Source organism: Eutrigla gurnardus (assembly GCF_963514095.1).
Source record: "Eutrigla gurnardus genome assembly, chromosome: 22".
NCBI classification, from domain to species: Eukaryota; Metazoa; Chordata; class Actinopteri; order Perciformes; family Triglidae; genus Eutrigla; species Eutrigla gurnardus.
Genome location: NC_139933.1, coordinates 1,972,875 through 1,994,147, shown reverse-complemented (window position 1 = coordinate 1,994,147; position 21,273 = coordinate 1,972,875). Strand labels below are relative to the sequence as shown.

Sequence of the window (21,273 nt, the reverse complement as noted above, 5' to 3'; positions counted from 1 at the left end):
TACCCCCACCTACCCCCCGCCCTACTCAGACCCCCTCTCCCAAGGCTGCAACTAAGTCACCAAAACTCAAGACCCCCTCTTCCAAAGCTGCAACTAAGTCACCAAAACTCAAGACCCCCTCTTCCAAAGCTGCAACGAAGTCACCAAAATCCAAGACCCCCTCTCTCAAAGCTGCAACTAAGTCACTAAAATCCAAGACCTCCAAGACTCTTCCCTTTTGGCCACCCCCTCCCCACCCTGACAGCAGCCCTGAATATTACTGAGACAGAAAAGGGTTCAGCAGTAGACCGCATTATCAGCTGGACCCAAGGTCGCCTACATCAAAACATGGCACCTTCTGCATTCCTGTTGTGACTACTAAGAGAGTAAACATTGGGAAACTTGAACACACTGCTAACCTAAACAATCTCATTCCTGTTCTCTCAAAATCAAAGTCAACCTCAAAGCCTGTCAATAACACCATCAGGATGGGTCTGCTAAATGTAAGGTCTCTTAATAACAAATCATTTTTAGTCAATGATTTTATTACCACTTCTAAACTTGATTTTATGTTTTTAACTGAAACATGGCTAGAACAAAATAACAGTGCAAGCATTCTGATCGAGACAGCACCCCCCAACTATAATTTTATTGATGTTTGTAGATCTGGGAAAAGAGGTGGAGGGGTTGCTGCTATATTTAAAAATACATTTCAGGAGAAACAGATGTCACTTGGTGTTTTTCCATCATTCGAATATCTTTGTGCTGTGTTGAAATGCTCTCCCAGAGTTCTCCTGTTAATTATTTACAGGCCACCTAAATATTCATCACATTTTTTCGATGATTTTACTGAATTATTGTCTAGCATCTCCACTGATTTTGACTGCCTAGTTATAACCGGTGACTTTAATTTTCATATTGATGATTTGAATGACAAGGGTGCAAAAGAACTTTTTAATATTCTAGACACATTTGACCTTTCTCAACATGTGAAAGAGGCTACTCATTGTAAGGGACACACCCTGGACCTGATTATCACAAAAGGTCTCAATGTTTCTGATGTTTTTGTGACTGATCCTTCATTGTCTGATCACTTCTGTGTTTTCTTTAATATTTCTTTCATTCCTGACACACAAACAGAATCAAATAAGGTCAAAAAGCGGTACATCAATGAACATGCCAATGTACTCTTTAAAAATGCCATTTCCTCGTTACCACCTCTAAACCCATGTCATGCTGATGATCTTGTAAACATCTTTAATTCCAAAATTCTGAATGTCATAGATGTCATTGCACCTGCTACGGTTAAAACAATTTCTGGTAAGCAAAAGGCACCCTGGAGAAAAGCTGCTGTTGTGACAGCCCAGAGAAGAGAGTGCAGGAAGGCTGAACGAATCTGGCGGAGTACTAAACTTCATATTCACCATGACATCTATAAAGAGAGCCTCCGGGCCTACAATTTAGTCTTAAAAAGTGCGAGAGAAACATACTTCTCCAATATCATAAACAACAACACTAATAAGGCGAAAACCCTATTTGCAACTGTTGACAGACTGACCAACCCCCCAACACAAATACCAGCTAAACTCCATTCCACGCAGAAATGCAATGAGTTTGCATTATTTTATACTAATAAAATTGAAGGTATCAGACGCGCCATCAATATCTCAAACAAAAAAGTTGGATCACCACCCTGTTCAGGCAAAAGTAACACAGCAATGATGGCAAGCTTTAAGGCAATAGACTCTAAAACTCTAGTGGAAACGGTGACAAATCTAAAATCATCCACCTGCTGCCTTGATGCTTTACCTACCAACTTTTTTAAGAATGTTTTTGACTGCCTATCAATAGACGTATTGCAAATAGTTAATAACTCCATTCAATCAAGCAATTTCCCAAAGGCCTTCAAAACTGCAGTCATTAAACCTCTTCTAAAAAAGCGGAGCCTAGATGCCTCTATTATCAACAACTATAGACCAATTTCAAATCTACCCTTCATAAGTAAAATAATTGAGAAAGTTGTCCTCCAACAACTAAATCACTTCCTGGCTTCAACTGGCTGCCACAACAACTTTCAGTCAGGATTTCGACCTTTTCATAGCACCGAGACGGCCCTTATTAAAGTTGTAAATGACATCCGTCTTAACACAGACTCTGGCAAAACTTCAATATTAATGCTATTAGACCTCAGTGCTGCATTTGACACTGTCGACCACTCAATACTCTTGGAGAGGTTGGAAAACTGGGTGGGGCTCTCAGGCACAGTCTTAAACTGGTTCAAGTCATATCTACAAGATAGGAACTATTTTGTTTCCATTGGCGACTTTGTATCAGAACCTACCAATGTAACGTGTGGAGTCCCCCAAGGTTCAATCTTGGGGCCAACTTTATTCAACATCTACATGCTCCCACTAGGACAAATCATGCAAAATAATAACATTGACCACCATTGCTATGCCGATGACACCCAAATCTATGTAGCACTATCACCAAACGACTATCGCCCCATAGATCTTCTGTGCCAGTGCATTGAGCAAGTCAAAGACTGGATGTGCCAAAACTTCCTACAACTAAATGAGGACAAAACTGAGATCATTGTTTTTGGTGCTAAAAAAGAAAGGTTTAAAGTAATTCAACACCTTCACTCTCTGTCCCTGAAAACCTCAAACAAAGCCAGAAATCTTGGGGTTATTATGGATTCTGATTTACATTTCGACAGTCACGTTAAATCAGTAACAAAATCAGCCTACTATCACCTAAAAAATGTAGCAAGACTTAGAGGGCTCATGTCAGCTCAAGACTTAGAAAAACTTGTACATGCCTTCATTACTAGTAGGCTAGACTACTGTAATGGTCTCCTTGCAGGTCTTCCGAAAAAAACTGTCAGGCAGCTACAGCTTGTTCAGAACGCTGCTGCTAGAGTTCTTACAAAGACCAAAAAATGTGAGCACATTACACCAATTCTTAAATCCTTACATTGGCTCCCTGTATGTCAGAGGATTGATTTCAAAATCCTCCTGCTCACATATAAATCACTACATGGTCTAGGACCGAAGTATATCACTGATATGCTCCCACTACATAAGCCTTCTAGACCACTAAGATCTTCTGAGACCAATCTGTTAGTGATTCCCAGAGTAAACAACAATCACGGGAGAGCATCATTTAGTCACTATGCAACAAATGGCTGGAATAAACTTCCTGAAGATGTAAGACTTGCCCCAACTCTGACCACTTTTAAAACTAGACTGAAAACTTTTATGTTCACCATAGCTTTCTGCTAAATCTTTTAATGTCTGCACTGTTTTTAATTATTGCAAATATGTTTTTATTCTATTTTCTTTCTGTAATGCATTTTTAAAATTTTTATTATTTTCTTTTAATTCTTCTATTTTTCTTTTCTTTTTTTTCTTCTCACTTTGTTTTATGATGTGAAGCACTTTGAGTCTGCCTTGTGTATGAAATGTGCTATACAAATAAAGTTGCCTTGCCTTGCCTTGCCTTACAGACTGCATTAGCAGGTCATCACTGACTGCTAGATGGAGCTGACCTGAGATCTGCTCTCCTCTAATCCCCGGCTTGTCAGGAGTGCACTGTGAAACTCCAGCAGACTGCAAGTGGGAGATAAATCAGCTCAGACGTTCCTTCCTGTCTGCTGCTCTCCTTCTCGTTGCTCTCCATCATTCTGACTCATCTTCCCAGTGTCTTTTCTCTTCTTCTTTTTTTTTTTACTCTTCTCTGGTACATTATGTGCAATTTCTTCACAGGCAGATATTCATCTGAATCTCAGCTGTCAGGAATCAAATCCTCTAGTGAAAGAAAAAAAAGATCCGGCCGGAGTGAATAAGAACATACTTCCCTGCGCAACCTGGAGGTTTTTATTTATTTCCAGCATGTTTGGTTTAATACGTATCTGGCCGAGATGCTTTTCAAATTACTGAGTTTGGGGGAAAGGTGGAGGTGGAGGTGGAGGTGGAGGCTTGGGAGGGGGGCGGACTCCAGGGAAATCCTTGTCCCTGAAATAGTCCCACTGTGTGGATCGCTTGTTTACACTCTGCCACCCCAATTTGGGTCCGGGGGGGGGGGGACACACACACAGGAGATGGACTCAGCCCTGCTGCTGATAGCTGGCCAATAATAGACCTTTAAATTACATCGCTCTAAAAAGGTGTGAAGGGGGAGACGGTGGGCGGATGTTGATAGGAGGAAGAGGTGTAATTGTCTGTGTGTGTGTGTGTGTGTGTGTGTGTGTGTGTGTGTGTGTGTGTGTGTGCGTGTGTGTGTGTGTGTGCGTGCGTGTGTGTGTGTGTGTGTGTGTGTGTGTGTCCACAAAATTACATCCTTGATGCATTTAAATCAGCCGGAGGTTTGATGCCGAGTCTGCTTTTTGTAAAAAAAGGCAAAGAAAGCAAACACACACACACACACACACACACATACACACATACACACACACACACACGGTTAGTTGCAGTGGCATGCAGGAGGCGGCGGTTAGAGGGTTTCTACATGATGTGTCAGATTCTCTGGCGGCCATGTTGGAGGTAAAGATGGATTTCATAAAGATGCAACACACTCCAATATCACTGTTTTCAATGTAAAGGTACGCCTTATGTTGCTTTTAAAAAAAAAATGTTTTTTGTCATTTTATTGTCTTGTTTTAAAGTTTCTTTTATTTAAAGGTAATATACAAATAAAAACGGCCTCGCCTCGTTTCCCTTTCCACGACTTCTTGTTCAGTAAGTTCGATGTCCTTTTTAAAATAAATACCCAGCATGCATTTCCATTCATCCATATTGGAATTGAACCTTAGCAGAGGTTTTGAGACTGTAATTGCCGAGGCTTGTCCCGTCACCACGACGCAGAGAAAGTGAATAGAATTCCATTTCTGAAGCACAAAGACTCGACAAATGACTTCTGAAAAATGAAATTGCAATGTCACGTTCCAAAGACGTTCTATTGTTCAGGGTAACCCACAGCCTTTTTTGTCAGTCAGCTGTGGTTTTAAAATAGTTGTCATTAATGAATTGGTTAACGTCGGGTTACAGTCATCGCTCTGAACACTACAATACCCATCAGCCTCAGCGGCTGTCAGAACTGGGAACAAAGTATCCAGAATACGACACGTCACTCAGGACGTGAGATAAGTTACTTTTTATTATTTGACCTTTAAAACTGATTATTATTTTAGTTATATAAACTCCTCCCATTAATATGTAGCTTCTGATTGCTGTTAAAATAATCAGAATGCTTATTTTTAATTTGTCCTGTTTTAATGAAAGAACAGTTACTCATCTTTTGGAGACGTTCCAATCACAAGCCGACTCATCGGACCGTCTTTGCAGAAAAAATGAACACAACTTTCAATTTCACTACTCTACTGAATTGGGTTGGCAATCAAACATTTAGCAGATCTCAAAACCACGGAGAATTAAAAAACTATCCGCATGGTGCAATATCACTAATGGCGGGTTAGAAAACACGGCGGGACATTTTTGTAATTTGGTTGGAGTGTCTCTTTCTGAAACACGAGCAGCAATACTCTTGGATTATTTGAATATATTTGATAAATGATGCAGCTGGTTCCCTACGTACATTATTCCTCTGGTAAGCAGCGATGCCGCGTATATATCCAGGGCTTTTATTGTGAAAGGTAAGAACTAAAGGAGCATATTTCCCCAAATAAATATACGTTCAATGTACTTTATGTCTTAATTGTGACGCTCTCACATCAAATATATGGATTTGTCTCAATCACGCTGCTCTCTCATCCGTCCGTCATATTTCCTGCAGCGCAATGCATGATGGGAGATAATGCTTGTGACCATTGGTTGTACACTACTTCCCAAGATGAATTGTGGGACTTTGAGTCCACTCTATATATCATTATGACTAAACATTTGCACTACAACGTGGCAAGAGAGCTGACACTTCACTGCAAAGCCTCTGTTGGGAGGGAGGAGGAGAACGGGGGGAGGAGGGAGGAGAACGGGGGGAGGAAGGAGGACAGGGGGGAGGAAGGAGGGCGGGTTAGTCAATGAAAAGGAGGGCAGGCGGGGCGGGGTGCTTTACATACCCCTGAGTCTACAGGCAGCTGGATTAGACTCAGCTCCTGCTTGGACACTTCCTACAGTGGAAGTGATCGGTGCAGCCGGACAGGAGAGGGAGGCGCATACAGGAGAAGGAGGCGCAGAGGTAAGAGGTGGAAGCACAGACAGAAGGAGAGAGTTAAAGTTGGAACGTGTGGACTTCAGTCCGGGATCACAGAGTGCGTTTCAGCCTCGGCAGAGAGTTCAGAGAAAAGAGCCTTCATCGATGTTTGGGATGGAACTCGTTCGGTCAGAAGGCAGCAATGAAAATGATCTATACGTTTAACGAGCCATTGTTCAGGACGCGGTGTGCTCGGCACGGAAGCGTGTGTGCGTGTGTGTGTGTGTGTGTGTGTGTGAACGGCATGTTTATCGTCAGAGTGAGAGGTGTAATAAAAAAAGAAGAAGCGCTTTTGTGTCTCTGATGTGAATCAGCGTCTGTAAAGAGACTCGGCGTTCTCTGCAGCGGCTATCGGATCACATGACATCACACTGTAACCTGATGAAGATGAGAGGAGGGGAGGATGAAGAGCATGGTGTTGATGAAGAGGATGAAGGAAGGAGGTTTGAATCATGGTTGGAACGGGACTCAAACTCATGTAGGAAATAATATAGAGAGTGAAGAGTGAAGTCCCGCCCCTTTCGGTTCGACCGGACAGGAACCATGACTTACAAATGTAGAGTTTTTCAATTTAAAATGTAATTTAGTCAGGAAGGTCACAGTTTAAGTAGAAGACTATTATAATAATTCATAAGAAACAGTTAAAAGCTGTTCTATATGGTCCTATGGGTCACCGATCACATGACCAATATTGTCACTTGATTCTTCTCAACTCAACATTAACGTCAGTTGGACTTCAAGCAGAATGAGTCCCAGCCTCGGCCTCCGTCTGAAGCAGCTTTGCTCATTGTCTCCCCCCTCCTCTATGGATCCATTACCCATCATGCACTTTGGTATCTCGACAGCAGAAGAAGCCCATTGAAATTAATCCACGTTTTGATGAGGCTGTCAGACTCTCCGTCTATTCTCTCTCCTCTCAGCCCGAAGAGTCAAAAGGCGTCGGCTGATCAAAGCAAAGGTGCTGTCACCCCTTAAAGGGAGAGGGCGAGGGGGGAGGCGAGGGGGGAGACGAGGAGACAGCCAGAGAAAGGCTTCGTGTCTCAGTCTCTCTATCTCCCTGAAATAAATCCCCATGTGCTCCAAATGGGTGAAAAGTGAAGTCAAAGAGTTTCTCCTTCTATATTTTCAGGGGAGCCGTTTTTCTTTCTTGTTTTTTGTCTCATAGAAGAATCACAAACATAGTAAGGTGGCAGAGAACATTAGTTTTTATGACATAAGAAAGATCAGGGAGGGATGAAAAGAAGACATCCGAGCATGTGACTGAGGAAAACCAGGGACGTGGGCTGACGTGGACTGACGCTCCGTCTCGTCTAGTTTTCCTATGATGGTGAATAAGCAGCAGTAATGAGGACGGCTGCTGAGATAGTGGAGGAGAGGTGATGATGACGAGGAGAGAGTGAAGACTGAAACTCGTGTGTTGTCGTGTTCTCGCAGGAAGCTGCTGCAGAGAGTAGGTGTGTGTGTGTGTTTGGGAATAATCATACCAGTATATTGCTTTCCAAAACGACAGCGCTCTTGCTTTTCGATACAGAGGATTTAAGAGAATGTGTGATCAGCAACTTTATACCTCGGTCTGGAACCCCTCCACCAGGATGGCCACCAGCAGGTTGAACAGGACGTAGTTGCCGAAGGTCATGAGAGCGATGAAGTAGAGGGCGGCGACCGGAGAGGTGGAGGCCATGCCGTTGTACAGCACCTTGTTCCAGTCCTCCTGGGTCAGGATCTGGAGGAGGAGAGGGGAAAGAGGGAGCTTAACAGTATTTCTTAAATCATTTAACGCTTAGAACTCCTTAGTTTTACAATTCTAACGAGAGTAGTTTTTATCCCTCCGAGTTCTGGGAGCGTTTTATAACAGTTCTGTCTCTTTTCTTGGTAATTTATGTCTCTTTATGCTTGTTTTGCGGTTGTTTTGTCAGTAATTATGGTAATTCTGTATCTCTTTGTGATTGCGTTTACTCGTGTTTAAATGTGAGCAACTTTGTTGGACAAAAAGCCTGAATTAGACAATATGCAACTAAAACAGTAATTATAGGATTTAGGAAAAACAAAAAGAAAGAAATCCATAAACAGACAGTATCCTGTCTTTGTTGGGGTTTATTTGCACTTAGAAAAAAAATAAATATAATGTATTATACTGTTACGAGACTGGCGAGGTCTGAAGTTGCCAGTTCCAGCTGCTCATCGATGACACAGTAAACCGGTGATATTTCAGGTTGTGTGTGGATGAAGTTTACTATCTGTTGGTTTGTATTTCTACGTCCATAAAAGCATCGCATGCACTGAAGTGTAAACGAGTGGATCAGTGACGCTACATTAAAGCCTCCGGCGTGAGACAACAGGCCTGTCACTACGATGTTCTGTCCTGGAAGACACGCCGACACTTTACATCCCCCCGATCAGATGTTCCACTGAATTATAGATGCCTTCTATATTAAGGGTGATAAATACTATACAGTGGGGTGGATGGATAACGGATGAATGGTTGGACCCCGGCAGACGGCCTAATCACCCATCTGATGTGACAGGATTGGAGAGGCGGGGCCTCCTTAACCTGTGAGATACTTGGAAATGGAACTTAGACGGAGTGGAAAGAAATGAGGGAGCTGGATAAAGGGACGGGGAGGGGGAGAGCGAAGGGGAATATTTGATTTGATACGTTTTTATTTATTCAGGAGGAAATTGTCTTTTCAGCCTCTGAAGGGAGACGGGTTCAGTCAGCAACGATGAACCGGGGAGATGTCGGTACAGCTGGATCACACAGGACGTGGAGCTCCCTCGCTTATCTTTAGGTCACTAATTGTGTATCTCGTCAGCGTGTGAAGTCGGGCGTGAAGCTCCCGCTACATGTGACGGTTTAAAGGGTAAATAAACACTCACCTGGAAGACGGTCACTATGGCCCAGAGAAGAGAGTCAAAGTTCTTCCTGTCCGGCAGAGTGTCTCCACTTCTCCCCTCGGATCCAAACTTGCAACCGAACAGATGCATCCCCAGTATACTGAGACGGGAGGAGGAGGAGGAGGAGGAGGAGGAGGGAGAGCCGGGAGAAAGCAAACAGGAAGCAGAGCGGGTAAATGTTTACGTCGGGTCGAGCCGTTAGATGCAGGACAAATAAACGGAGACAAACATGCTGATTATACAAGTATCCACCAGGTGTTTTATTCCCCACACATCACAAGTGACCCATAATGCAATGTGGCAGGAAGAAAGGGGAGTGGGGATGGAGTGCTTATTCCAGGTTAAGTTCAGCACCATGGAGAGCGTCACAAACCACGTCAGTGACACGTTTATATCCCAGCAAATAAAACGAAAGCAACGTCACACAACTAACAACGCTGCTTTAGCTGCAGTCTTTCCTGGAGGGAGACGGGCTGAAGTACGGAGCCGGAGCTGGGAGGTGATTAGCATATCTTAGCCTAACGACCGGAAGCAAGAAAGCTCCACTTAGTAACTCGCTGCATCCCATTTATTTAATCCAGCGCCGACGCTGCGAGGGACAAAGAAGGAGACGTACAGTAAGACAGCTAATCGGGGGTGTTATTAGTCCGGAGCAGCAGTGAGTCTGCAGTCTGTCTTCTATCACACACACACACACACACACACACACACACACACACACTGAAGCCCGACTGGTGCCGAGGGATCAATGAACCGGTCTCTGCTGCGTCAACTTGGCAACTCTTCACTCAAATCAGAGGGTGTTCACAAATTCATATCCAAGGCCCTTGGAACTGTGTGTGTGTGTGTGTGTGTGTGTGTTCACTCACACGTACACACATAAAAACTGCTTACTGGAGCTAAAACGAGACCAGAACCGGGTCAGACCGGGTGCCGACCTCCATTTCTGCAAAGTGAAGTCATGCTGAAGAGTTTTTACTCTTTAAACCACTGAATTAATAAAACCTAAAGATGTTGCTGTCACCCCGATGTTGCTTATTTAGTCATGAAAACAGATAAAAGAGTTTGGATCTGGTGTGTAGCGTAGTGAGAGTGTGTGTGTGTGTCTGAGTCGCGGGTCTAACCCGGCAGAGAGAAGGCTTGCTGATGAAAACAGGGACTCACTTAGTCCTCCTCACCCCGTCATCTGATCCTCCCGTCACACGTCTGCTGCTTCTCTCTGATCACAAGCCCTCCCTCTAGTGATCCTCCCCTCTTTTCTGTTCAAACTCGCTTTGAACTCGACGGTTCGGCCATTCGTGTTCACGGGATCGTAAAAAGCCTACCTGAAGATGAAGATGAAGAGCATGAGCAGCATGCAGAAGGTGGCCACGTTGTCCATGGTCTTCATCAGCACCACCAGCTGCCTCTGCAGCGCCGGCATGAAGCGGACCAGCTTCAGCACCCGCATCAGCCGGAAGGTCCTCAGCACCGAGAGGCCGCCGTCCTGCTGGCCCACGATCTCCCACACACTGCACACACACACACACACACACACACACACACACACACACACACACACACACACACACACACACACACACACACACACACACACACACACACACCTTCATGTTATGTAAGGGAGTAATACAATAAACATAATGCAATTAAATAATCAGCACCCACATCAGGCAGCAGGTCCCTCCAGAGTTCACAGAAACAACATCCATAAGTACTAATGAAATGTTGAACACTGCATGTTTTGTGCAGATGTCAGAAGTATTACGCCCGTAGGAGTAGTCGGCTTATTTCTGAAAGGAAACATTATGAATCCCATTTGTTCCTGTTGTTGTTTTGCTTATTCATGCAGCGTGTTAAGATCAAATTGATTTGAAAACAACATAAAACAAAGGAGATGCATCAAAGAGGATAAAGTCGCTGCTATTCCTAATTTCATTTGCAGCAAAAACATACTATATATATATGTATATATAGGGAGAGAATGAGACCTGATGACCACGATGATGCCGTCGAAGATGTTGTAGGGGTTCTTGATGTAGCCGAAGGGTCCGTACACCAACACCTTCAGCAGCATCTCCAGGGCGAACAGGCTGGTGAACACGATGTTGCTGATCTCCAACGCGTTGGTCAACTCGTCAGGCTGCGGACACACACACACACACACACACACACACACACACACACACACACACACACACACACACACACACACACACACACACACACACACACACAAAGAGGAGTTTATAGTGAACATGTATGAACCTCCACTCCTCCGACGTTTAAGGAGCTAAAATAAATAAATAAATATTATATATACTTTATAAATAAATAAAGCACTTTGAAGTGGTTCCATCGGTGCTGAATGTTCATTTATCCGACGACAGCAGAAACACCTGGCTGAATAGAACTCACAAATCAAATGAAGTCCTTTCACATTCACACACAATACAAACACTCAACCTTCATCTGGCACCGACACACACACACACACACACTCACACACACACACACACACACACACACACACACACACACACACACACACACACACACACACACACACACACACACACACACTCACACACACACACCACAATGCCGCTGCAGCTGAATGTGCCGGGGACATCTGCTCAAAGCTTCATCAGAGAATTGGGCTGCCACTCGCATCTAGATCAAACAACTGCTGTGTGTGTGTGTGTGTGTGTGTGTGTGTGTGTGTGTGTGTGTGTGTGTGTGTGTGAGAGTGTGTGTGTGTGTGCAGATGAATGAGAGAAAAACAGGTGATGCAGCTAGACGGGAGGTAGACGGGAGAGATGAAAGGCACATAGGAATACAGCGTGGTATGTGACTGGTGCATCTGTGGCGAGCGTCCGTGATCACGGCGAGGAGGTACGAGGAGGAGCGAGGAGGTACGAGGAGGAGCGAGGAGGTACGAGGAGGTACGAGGAGGAGCGAGGATGTACGAGGAGGAGCGAGGAGGTACGAGGAGGAGCGAGGAGGTACGAGGAGGTACGAGGAGGAGCGAGGAGGTACGAGGAGGAGCGAGGATGTATGAGGAGGTACGAGGAGGAGCGAGGAGGTACGAGGAGGCACGAGGAGGAGCGAGGAGGTACAAGGAGGAGCGAGGATGTACGAGGAGGAGGAGCGAGGAGGTACGAGGAGGTACGAGGAGGAGCGGCGGCCGGCTGCGTGGCGCTCCAGACGAGCTTCATGAGTCCTTTCATCTCGGTGCAGTAAACAGTTTACACATGGTGTCGGACACACACACTGACACGGCACAGAGGATGGGAGGTGTTGACGGCCTGATCCACGCTTACATGATCTCCATGATTCCTTTGAGCCGGCGTGTGTGTGTGCGTGTGTGTGTGTGTGTGTGTGTGTGTGTGTGTGTGTGCGTGTGTGTGTGTGTGTGTGTGTGTGCGTGTGCGTGTGTGTGTATAAATAGACTCGTCATTCCAGGCAGTCATTATCCCCGGGCTGAACCGGGAGGTAATGTAATGTAATGTAAACACAATGTGTGCCATTAAGCCGTCCTGGTGGTCTGCCACTAATCACCACACACACACCAGCAGCGATTAGTCAACACACCAGCACGGAGACGCAGAGGGAGGAGCATAACATCACTGGTCCAATAAAAGCATCGCTGGTCTTGTAATAACATCACTGGTCCAATAATAACATCACTGGTCCAATAACATCTTGTCGTGAGAGCATCACACCACCAGTTTGTCTCCGGCGTCGGTCGTCATATTGTCACTGGTGTCATGTGATATTAAATGAAGCTCAGACGTCATCAGTTCCAGTATGTCTATGTCAGGGGTCACCAACCCACCAACGGGGTTCTACCAACCCACCAACGGGGTTTTTCCAACCCACTAACCCTCCAACGGGGTTTCTCCAAACAACCCACCAACGGGGTTCTACCAACCCTCCAACAGGGTTTCTCCAAACAACCAACGGGGTTTTTCCAACCCACCAACCAACCAACGGGGTTGCTCCAACCCACCAACCAACCAACGGGGTTTCTCCAACCCACCAACAGGGTTTCACCAACCCACTAACGGGGTTTCTCCAACCCACCAACAGGGTTTCACCAACCCACCAAAAGGGTTCTACCAACCCACCAACGGGGTTTCTCCAACCAACCAACAGGGTTTCTCCAACCCACCAAGGGGGTTTCACCAAATAACCAACGGGGTTTCTCCAACCCACCAACAGGGTTTCACCAACCAACCAACATGGTTTCTCCAACCAACCAACGGGGTTTCACCAACCAACCAACGGGGTTTCTCCAACCCACCAACGGGGTTTCTCCAACCAACCAACGGGGTTTCACCAACCAACCAACGGGGTTTCACCAACCAACCAACGGGGTTTCTCCAACCCACCAACGGGGTTTCTCCAACCCACCAACGGGGTTTCTGTCTCCAGCTGAGGCTAGAAGGCTTTGATTGGTTCGGGGCAGAATGGAAGCTCAGCTCCTCGTCACGCTGCCGGCCCTCCCATTGTCAAGAATTAAATAAATACGCCGACCTCAGGAAAAACTTTGACCGAACAACTCTACCCTGTGTTATTTTTAGAACATGCCTGCGGCGTCTCATTGGCTCCCTGCTGGCGAACCAGGTGCTCAAGGGCACTGTGGTGGTCTGATCCATCTACACTGTCCTCAAAGCAACCAGACTCCAGCTAAAACAAACTAAATAAATGATATTCACTACAGCGGCGTGGCAAATACGTGCAGAACTATTTGAAATGTTGTGTTTGAAACTCAAGGCGTGTGTTTTCAGTACGAGCAGTCAAAAGCAACCACGGTCTCCAGAAGACTTCAATAGGAGCACCATGACAGCGTATCTCCCCTTACAAGTCCTTGCTTGGTGTTAAGTCATTACTCCCACAAGACTTGAACGCAACACGAAGCCCCCGAGGCTAAAAAGAAAGGTCCGGTAACAGAGAGACGATTTCACCATAACTGAGAGCCTTAAAGTTCAAACCTGTAATTTCACTACTGTGTGAAAAATGACCAAACTTGTTGTCGCTGCTACTTTTGAAACAAACTGTTGTAACCGTCTTCCAAAACGACCCGCGTGACCTTCAAGAGAATGAGCCTTTTCTGATCTTCCACCTCAGTGGAGATTGGAGTGTTTAAATGAAACCAGCCCTAAAGCTACTCCACTACCCAGCATGCTCCTGGCTGTCTGATGTCTGCTCACAGGATGATAAGATGAACAAGACTCCGGGCGAACCCGGCAACACGCTGCCTGCTGGTCTCTGCAGAGATCAAGCTCCACTTGATGGAGTGTAGGACTCTCAGAGTTGACGATGTTTCCCTGGTGTCGATTTGAGAGATTTGTTTTTGTTGCTGCTGTTTACATCTGTTGGTGTTTTCTTTAGGACAATAAATCCTCCTTGAATCCTTGAATTGAAATGCCAAATGGTTTGGAAGTAGAGGGCTTTTTTTGAATGTTGAAGAATGTGTTTTGATAGATATTTCTGTTTTTAATGTTCTTTTTTTGTCTGCAACCATGATATCTGTCTCCTGATAAATACCAACGCTGATTTATTTGACATTTCTTACATAACTTCTGACTTTCACTGTGCACATTTTAAAAACATCCTAACTAGACTCAGCTGTGATCAGAATATTATAATTAACACCCAATATTCCTGTCATGCTGATGTTTAATAAATCAAAGTTTATCCATCTCAAGTCATAATTTGTTATTATTGCTCTCCTACGCCGGCTGCCTAATGGGATGACAGAAATGAATAATAGGAGACATAATTAGGGAATCAGAGTGGGGCTGATAATTGATTTAATATAAGGGGAAAGTGTATTTCATCATGTTGTTAACTTAGTGGAAGCGTTCTCCTGCAATACTGTGCAACGTTAGAAAAATATGTGGCTCTCTCTCTGCCTGCTGGATGAAAAATGAATCATGTTCCCACCGGCTGCCTGCTGCAGAAAACAAGCCTTTTTCTCTTCATCTCACCTCTTTGTCGCCGTCTGGGTCTCCTGTGTCTGATTCTTCACAGACACACAGATCTGTTGCTTTCATCCCGCTGCTTTGTTGTGTCCATTCGTTTGTGCACTCATGAGCGCGGCGGCGGCGGCGGATCCTTCATAAAGGAACGTAGCAACTGTCCGATTACGCTGAGTTCAAAGGGAACAACATGGCAACACACAAACACTCGTATACAGACTTGTAATAACAGCCATGGCCACAGCCACACCGTGAGCTCCTCTCAACCATTACCATGTATGCACACGTACTGTACGCCTGCACAGGCTCACACTCATGCCTCAGACACACACATCCACGCAACAGCTTCATAATAGATGCAATTGATAAGCCAGAATGAGAAGTGGAGTTTTTATGAGGTGAGACTTGGACCAGGGACATCTGGCCACGAGGTTCGGAGTCATTATTTTTCCCCCACTGTTTTCTGCTCTGCTATTGTTCCAGCTTGTATATTAGACATTCCTCAGACACCATGCAAGATTACCGCCGTAAAAAAACACTTTCTCACACATAGGAACAACACAAAACACACGACGACAGCCAGGGCTAGCAGCATCCTCGCTTCTCTCACTGCTGCCCCCGGTGGCGTCGTCCTGTAACGACGCCGCAGCTTTAAGACGGAGTGTGTGTTGGATGAGGAATCGTGTAATCTGGTTAGCGCTAATGTAATGTCACCTAATCTGGTGTGATCTAATCTGAACGGGACGCTGCGCTCTGCGGCGCCTCGGACCGCCTATGATGCAGCAGCGTGTCTGGAATGTGTGTGTGTGTGTGTGTGTGTGTGTGTGTTTAATTAAGTGGTTTTGCTTAGGCGTGCCACAGAAGAGAACATTTCAAGCATGAAATGGACAATAATACAGTCCCATTAAAGCAGTTGGTTGTGATTCAATAATGGTGGCGATTTGTCTCCGATAACTCAATGATCTGAACTCCTTCATACTAGGGATGATGATAATCATAACAATACTATTTCTGACATGGTTGACCATATACTGCTAGAAAAGAAGCCCTCCACGTGGTTAAAGTCAATTAAACTCAGAATTAAATGGACTGTCGCCCCCAAAAAGTCATTACCGGCAGCTTATTAGGACCCATATTTCCATGTGTGACCTCGTTGTCACGGCAGCAAAGAAGGAAGTGTGGTCGTATATAGAGGACAGGGTGTACTTTCACCCTGAAAACCTCTGTTCCTGTCCCATGTGAAATAAAACATACAGGTTCACACACCAGTACTAACTTATGGATGTGACCTTAGTTATAAATCACATGTAAAAACAAAGTTTTAACAGAGCCAGTTACATTTATTCATCAGTTCTGTAATTTAAACAGAAATCAGACATCAACAGAAGGTTGTTAATAATAAATATCCACCTCAAACACACTCCGCTCTCTGCTTTTTATGATTCGTTATTTACTGCCATAAATAAGTCAATTCAGAGACACAGAGCAGAACTCGCTAAATACAAGCAGAATGTTATTTGACATCTCAGTGAACCAGTAAATAACAAAATCCATCATTTCATCATTGATTGTCCCGTTCTGATTCAGGGCCTCCTCCTCCTCCCTCTTTAAACCCGGATTAGTGTTGTTTTTCTGTTCGCGTCTCACCACTGTACGAATTACGAAAACACTTTTCTTGAGGCCCGTCTTGGAGGACACGGTCTTCGGATGCCAACTCTGCATTCTTCACGCGGGGCAGGATGAGAACGGAGCAAACATCGTCCCCGGTTGGAAGGGTCTTTCCAGGCGACTCGCTGGTTTGGAGGAGGGGAGGAGCGACGCGAAGAGGCCGTTAAACACACCGACGACTGAACATAAAGCCATGACCTCCAACTGGTGCTAACAATATCTACACATCTTGGGCTGAGTCTAGCTCCACCCTTAAAGGTGCATTGTGTAATATCCCTTTAATGGTCTGTTTGCTGGATTGAATCTGAAGTGCTAATTGTTAAAGGGGAGTAGTGATCTCTCAGCGGTGGATGACGGGACGTAAGGAGTCGTCGTCTTTCAGCCGATAAAGAAACAATCAAAGTGTGTCATTGACCATCAACGGGCCAAACAGGAAGCAGCTGTCTAACAGCACAACGCATACATATTTAACATAAGATCAACCTCTCCCATAATGTTGGATTTCTGGCCATGATCCCAAACATTCCCTTTTTGAAAGTGAACCTTCCACTCCTCCTAAAAACACTGAACACACACTCGACAAACACAAACACATATCGCAGCGACTTCATGCACTCTCTCTCTTTCAAGGTGGAGGAGGTCAAATGCGGCCCGCGGGACCAGGAAGTGACTTCGGATCACTCTGTGATCAACATTCACGTCTGTGCTAAAAGCCATCTGCTAGAACCGCCACGACAACAGACAGACAGACAGACAGACAGACAGGCAGACAGACAGACAGACAGACAGACAGACAGACAGACAGACAGACAGACAGACAGACAGACAGACGGACGGGGAAGTTTCTTCAGTAAAGCGAGGGTGAGCTTGACCTTCCCCAGTAAATAGACAATGGGCTGTGTCACATAGTTGGCCGCCGCACAACTATTCCATCAGCTCCACCAAACATGGCAACGCTCTTAAACCGGCGGGGACATAAAGCAGACCCCCTCTCCTCACTCGTCCAACTCCTCCGCCTCCACTCCTCCGCCCGTCAGTCCTCGCGGCGAGTCATCCCCATCCAGCGCTCCGTTCAATCATCGCTTTATCCCTCCATCTCCGCGCCGGGCGAACGCTCACGTCGGTGGCGTCCGCTGCTGCTTCCGCCGAGCACGTGAGCGGCGTGTTTGTGTGTTCCAGAGAGATAGGAAGCAGATGGGGAGGCTCTGCTGTGTGTCATGGACGCCATGCACACTACAACATGTCTGTGTTGTGGTCCGTCTACTTCAGAGGTCGGTCTATGTCTCAGGAGTCACAGCAGTGCATGCTGGGACATGCAAGTATCGAGCTAAAGAGTCAAGACATCTGGGAACGGAATTTAAAAGCTCAATGAGCCAGAAGTATTAGAGCTGCTTTTTTACAGACTACATTCTGTATGATGAATGACACACAGGTATTCCCTCAGCTGAGCAACATGACAGTGAAGAGGCTGATGTTGACGTACTGGTGCTACTGGGACGGATGAAGGCAACGATACCGTTTATATTAAATTATCCTTATATACAATAATACTGTGGTCGTGTCTCCACTCATCAAACAGAATAAATAGTTCAATCTTGAGCTGAAAAAGAGCCTTTAATCCTTTTAGATCGCATCCCTGGTCTGTGTTTTCATATATTCTGGGAAAATTCACATACAAATAAATGTATTTGTGTTTTTATATCAAAATCTTTTACTTTCTATAATCTTTTAAACGATCAAATTAAACGTTATGCCTATCCTGTTTCATTAGTTACCGACTTTACTACATATTATTATTATTTATTATTAGGATGACTGTGTTAGGAACAACGGACTCAGATATTAAAACCAAAATCCACTTAAACCCGCCGTGGTTCTGCCTGCTGGCTGCATGTATTCAGACTCCCGGTGCGTTTCACCATCAACAGAGTGATCCAGAGGAGAACAGTTATCCCTTCTTTGCTTTGGAAACACAATTTGAATTGTTCCCCAATAAAACACAAATACAGCCCACTATAAATCACTAATAGTGATTGTATCAGCGGAGTGCAGATGAAAGAGGATTTTGAACTTGGACAGCACTGAACACGGTAGGTTTGTTTCACACTAATCCCTAAAGTGGCACTGTGTGCTCCAGCAGCAGACTTGGCTGCGGGATGAGGGGATTGAAAGCCAGCCTCTCGCCCATGTGGACAGAGTTACGGAGGCAAACAGAGGATCAGTGATCCTCGTGACGATTGGATGTTGATGGGCTCGCGATCAATGAAGCGTCTCGGGGAAAGTTTTCAGCAGCCTGTCTGGAGACTAAGCATCCATGTTACCCAAACCAGGACAAGGAGGGAGGAGGAGAAGCAGAGAGAGGGAGGAGAAAAAGGAGAAGAAAGAGAAGAAAAAGGGGACGAGGAAGAGGAAGAAGATGACATAGAAAGAGAAAAAGGTGGAACAGAATCACAATAAAATAAAAGAGCAGACGGAGATGTGGGGAGAGTCAGGAAAAGTAAAGTTATAAAACCTCCTGTGTGTGTGTGTGTGTGTGTGTGTGTGTGTGTGTGTGTGTGTGTGTGTGTATGTGTGTGTGTGTGTGTGTGTGTGTGTGTGTGTGTGTGTGTGTGTGTGTGTGTCGAGGATGGCATGTGGTTTATACGTTTATAGCCACTGGGTCAGAGACCGAAAGTAACCCCATATAACCAGGCTTCAAGCTCATTCTACACACCTTCTCTCTGTCTCACACACACACACACACACACACACACACACACACACACACACACACACACACACACACACACACACACACACACACACTTGTGCCATTTACTTTACTAGCGTTATATAACTTTATACAGAATCACACGTGCCAGAAACACAATACACACCCTAAAACGTTGTGTCTCATCAGAAAACAGCTGCGATATGAAAACATTTCATAATTTGCTCAGACTAAATACCCAGACTTCCCTCTGAATGGCTGCTCTGCTGGTTTGGTTGGTTCATATCGGGGTAAGCCAATCACAAATAGGAATAAACATTGTGACGACGTCACATGATCAGATTGAGACGTCCACTTCTTATATACACCGTCTATGACACAATCAGACGAGTCCAGAAATGTAAGGCACTTCGGCGTCGGCTTCACTTTTCAGTCTGATACAGACTGCATGAAAGAAAAAAAGTAAAAAAATAAATCTGGATTTAGAATTTAGATTGAGAATTAACGAAAATCTCTATCAGATGTTGCGGGGCCTTCCTCACTCTGTAAATCACCCCAGTCCCCCTCTATGTCTCTCTCCCTCTCTCTCTCTCTCATACTCTGTCATTTCCGTTTTGCCTCACATGGCTGTAATTACGCGCCTGTAAACAGCCGAGACCAGAGAGACATGAAGAATGGCAGCCGGACGACGATGGATGCACTGACCTGCTCATGGAACTCGATCCCCATGCTCAGCGTATTGATCAGGATGGCGATCATAATCCCTCGTCCGAAGTACTTGCTGTCCACGATCTTCCGGAAGGTGTCGCACACCAGCCTCCAGAAGTGGACCACCCTCGCCGCCGTCTTGCCCAGGCTACAGTGCCTCTTCCCGGGCTGCCGGCTGTCCCTGCGGTCCTTGTGGTGGAGGTCCTGGGTGAACTCGTATATGCCCTCGCTGTCGGAGTCCCCGGGGGTGTCGTTGCCCTCCGACTCGTTGGCCAGGGCCTTGGCGCAGTAGGGGCAGCTCTCGGGGTCGAAGGTCAGGACGGCCGTGTCCATGGCGCCGCTGGTGGTGCTGAGGTCACGGGCCGACAGCTGGCAGGACAGCCGGGCTGCAGACAAAGAGGACCGCAGTGAGATCAGTGATGGTACATGAAGTGGTTTAGACGGTCATATTCAATAAGCGTTTTTGGACAGTTGTGGGATGGTGACAGTGTGTGAGTAATGCCTCGTCTCTACAGGCTGAGGCCATCCTGGTCGGCTGCCAGCACTTCCACCGTGTCCGACCTGAATGGCCTGGCCGGACTCTGGCTGAGGCCGCTGCCTCGTACTTGGCAGAGGAAGTTGGCTGCGATCTTTAATGTGAGGGATTAACACTCATTGACTGGAAGAAGAACTCTTCCTGTCCCTCACAGAAAACTCTGGACAGTGTCATAGCGTGAAGATTAATTACAACCAACCAATACCGGACTGCACCAAATGGATCGTTGCCGAAAAAACAGGAACACTTCCAGTGACGTGCCACTTGATTTCCTTCGACACTGATTTGGAAATAAAGCCCTGATTATGACTCAATAACATACTTTTGTAATTTTCAAAACCAACATTTTGCCTTCCAGTTGGGAATACTCAGCGAAAAGGAATGCAGCTAATGGAGCCAATCAAACCAAACCCAAGTGTGTGATGAGATCTGGTTTCCAGTGAATCAGTGTATCGGTGACCACATGTCTACCTGCTGGGGTGTGTGTGTCCACCAGGCTGGACGGCCGTCTCTCCAGAGACATCGGCGAGATGTTCAGGTTGAAGCTGATGTTGGTCAGAGTGCTGGCGGCCACACTCCTC

The 21,273-nt window shown here is 45.7% G+C and overlaps 1 protein-coding gene across 1 annotated transcript in view; it reads right to left on the bottom strand.

Moving 5' to 3' along the window:
• The window catches only part of cacna1g (calcium channel, voltage-dependent, T type, alpha 1G subunit), a 148,838-nt gene that overhangs the window by 48,319 nt on the left and 79,246 nt on the right, over positions 1-21,273 (bottom strand). The window contains 7 exon segments of the mRNA XM_084002159.1: positions 6,056-6,106; positions 7,757-7,912; positions 9,067-9,184; positions 10,410-10,595; positions 11,076-11,227; positions 20,155-20,543; positions 21,164-21,267. Of these exon segments, the coding sequence (XP_083858285.1) occupies positions 6,056-6,106; positions 7,757-7,912; positions 9,067-9,184; positions 10,410-10,595; positions 11,076-11,227; positions 20,155-20,543; positions 21,164-21,267 (1,156 nt within the window).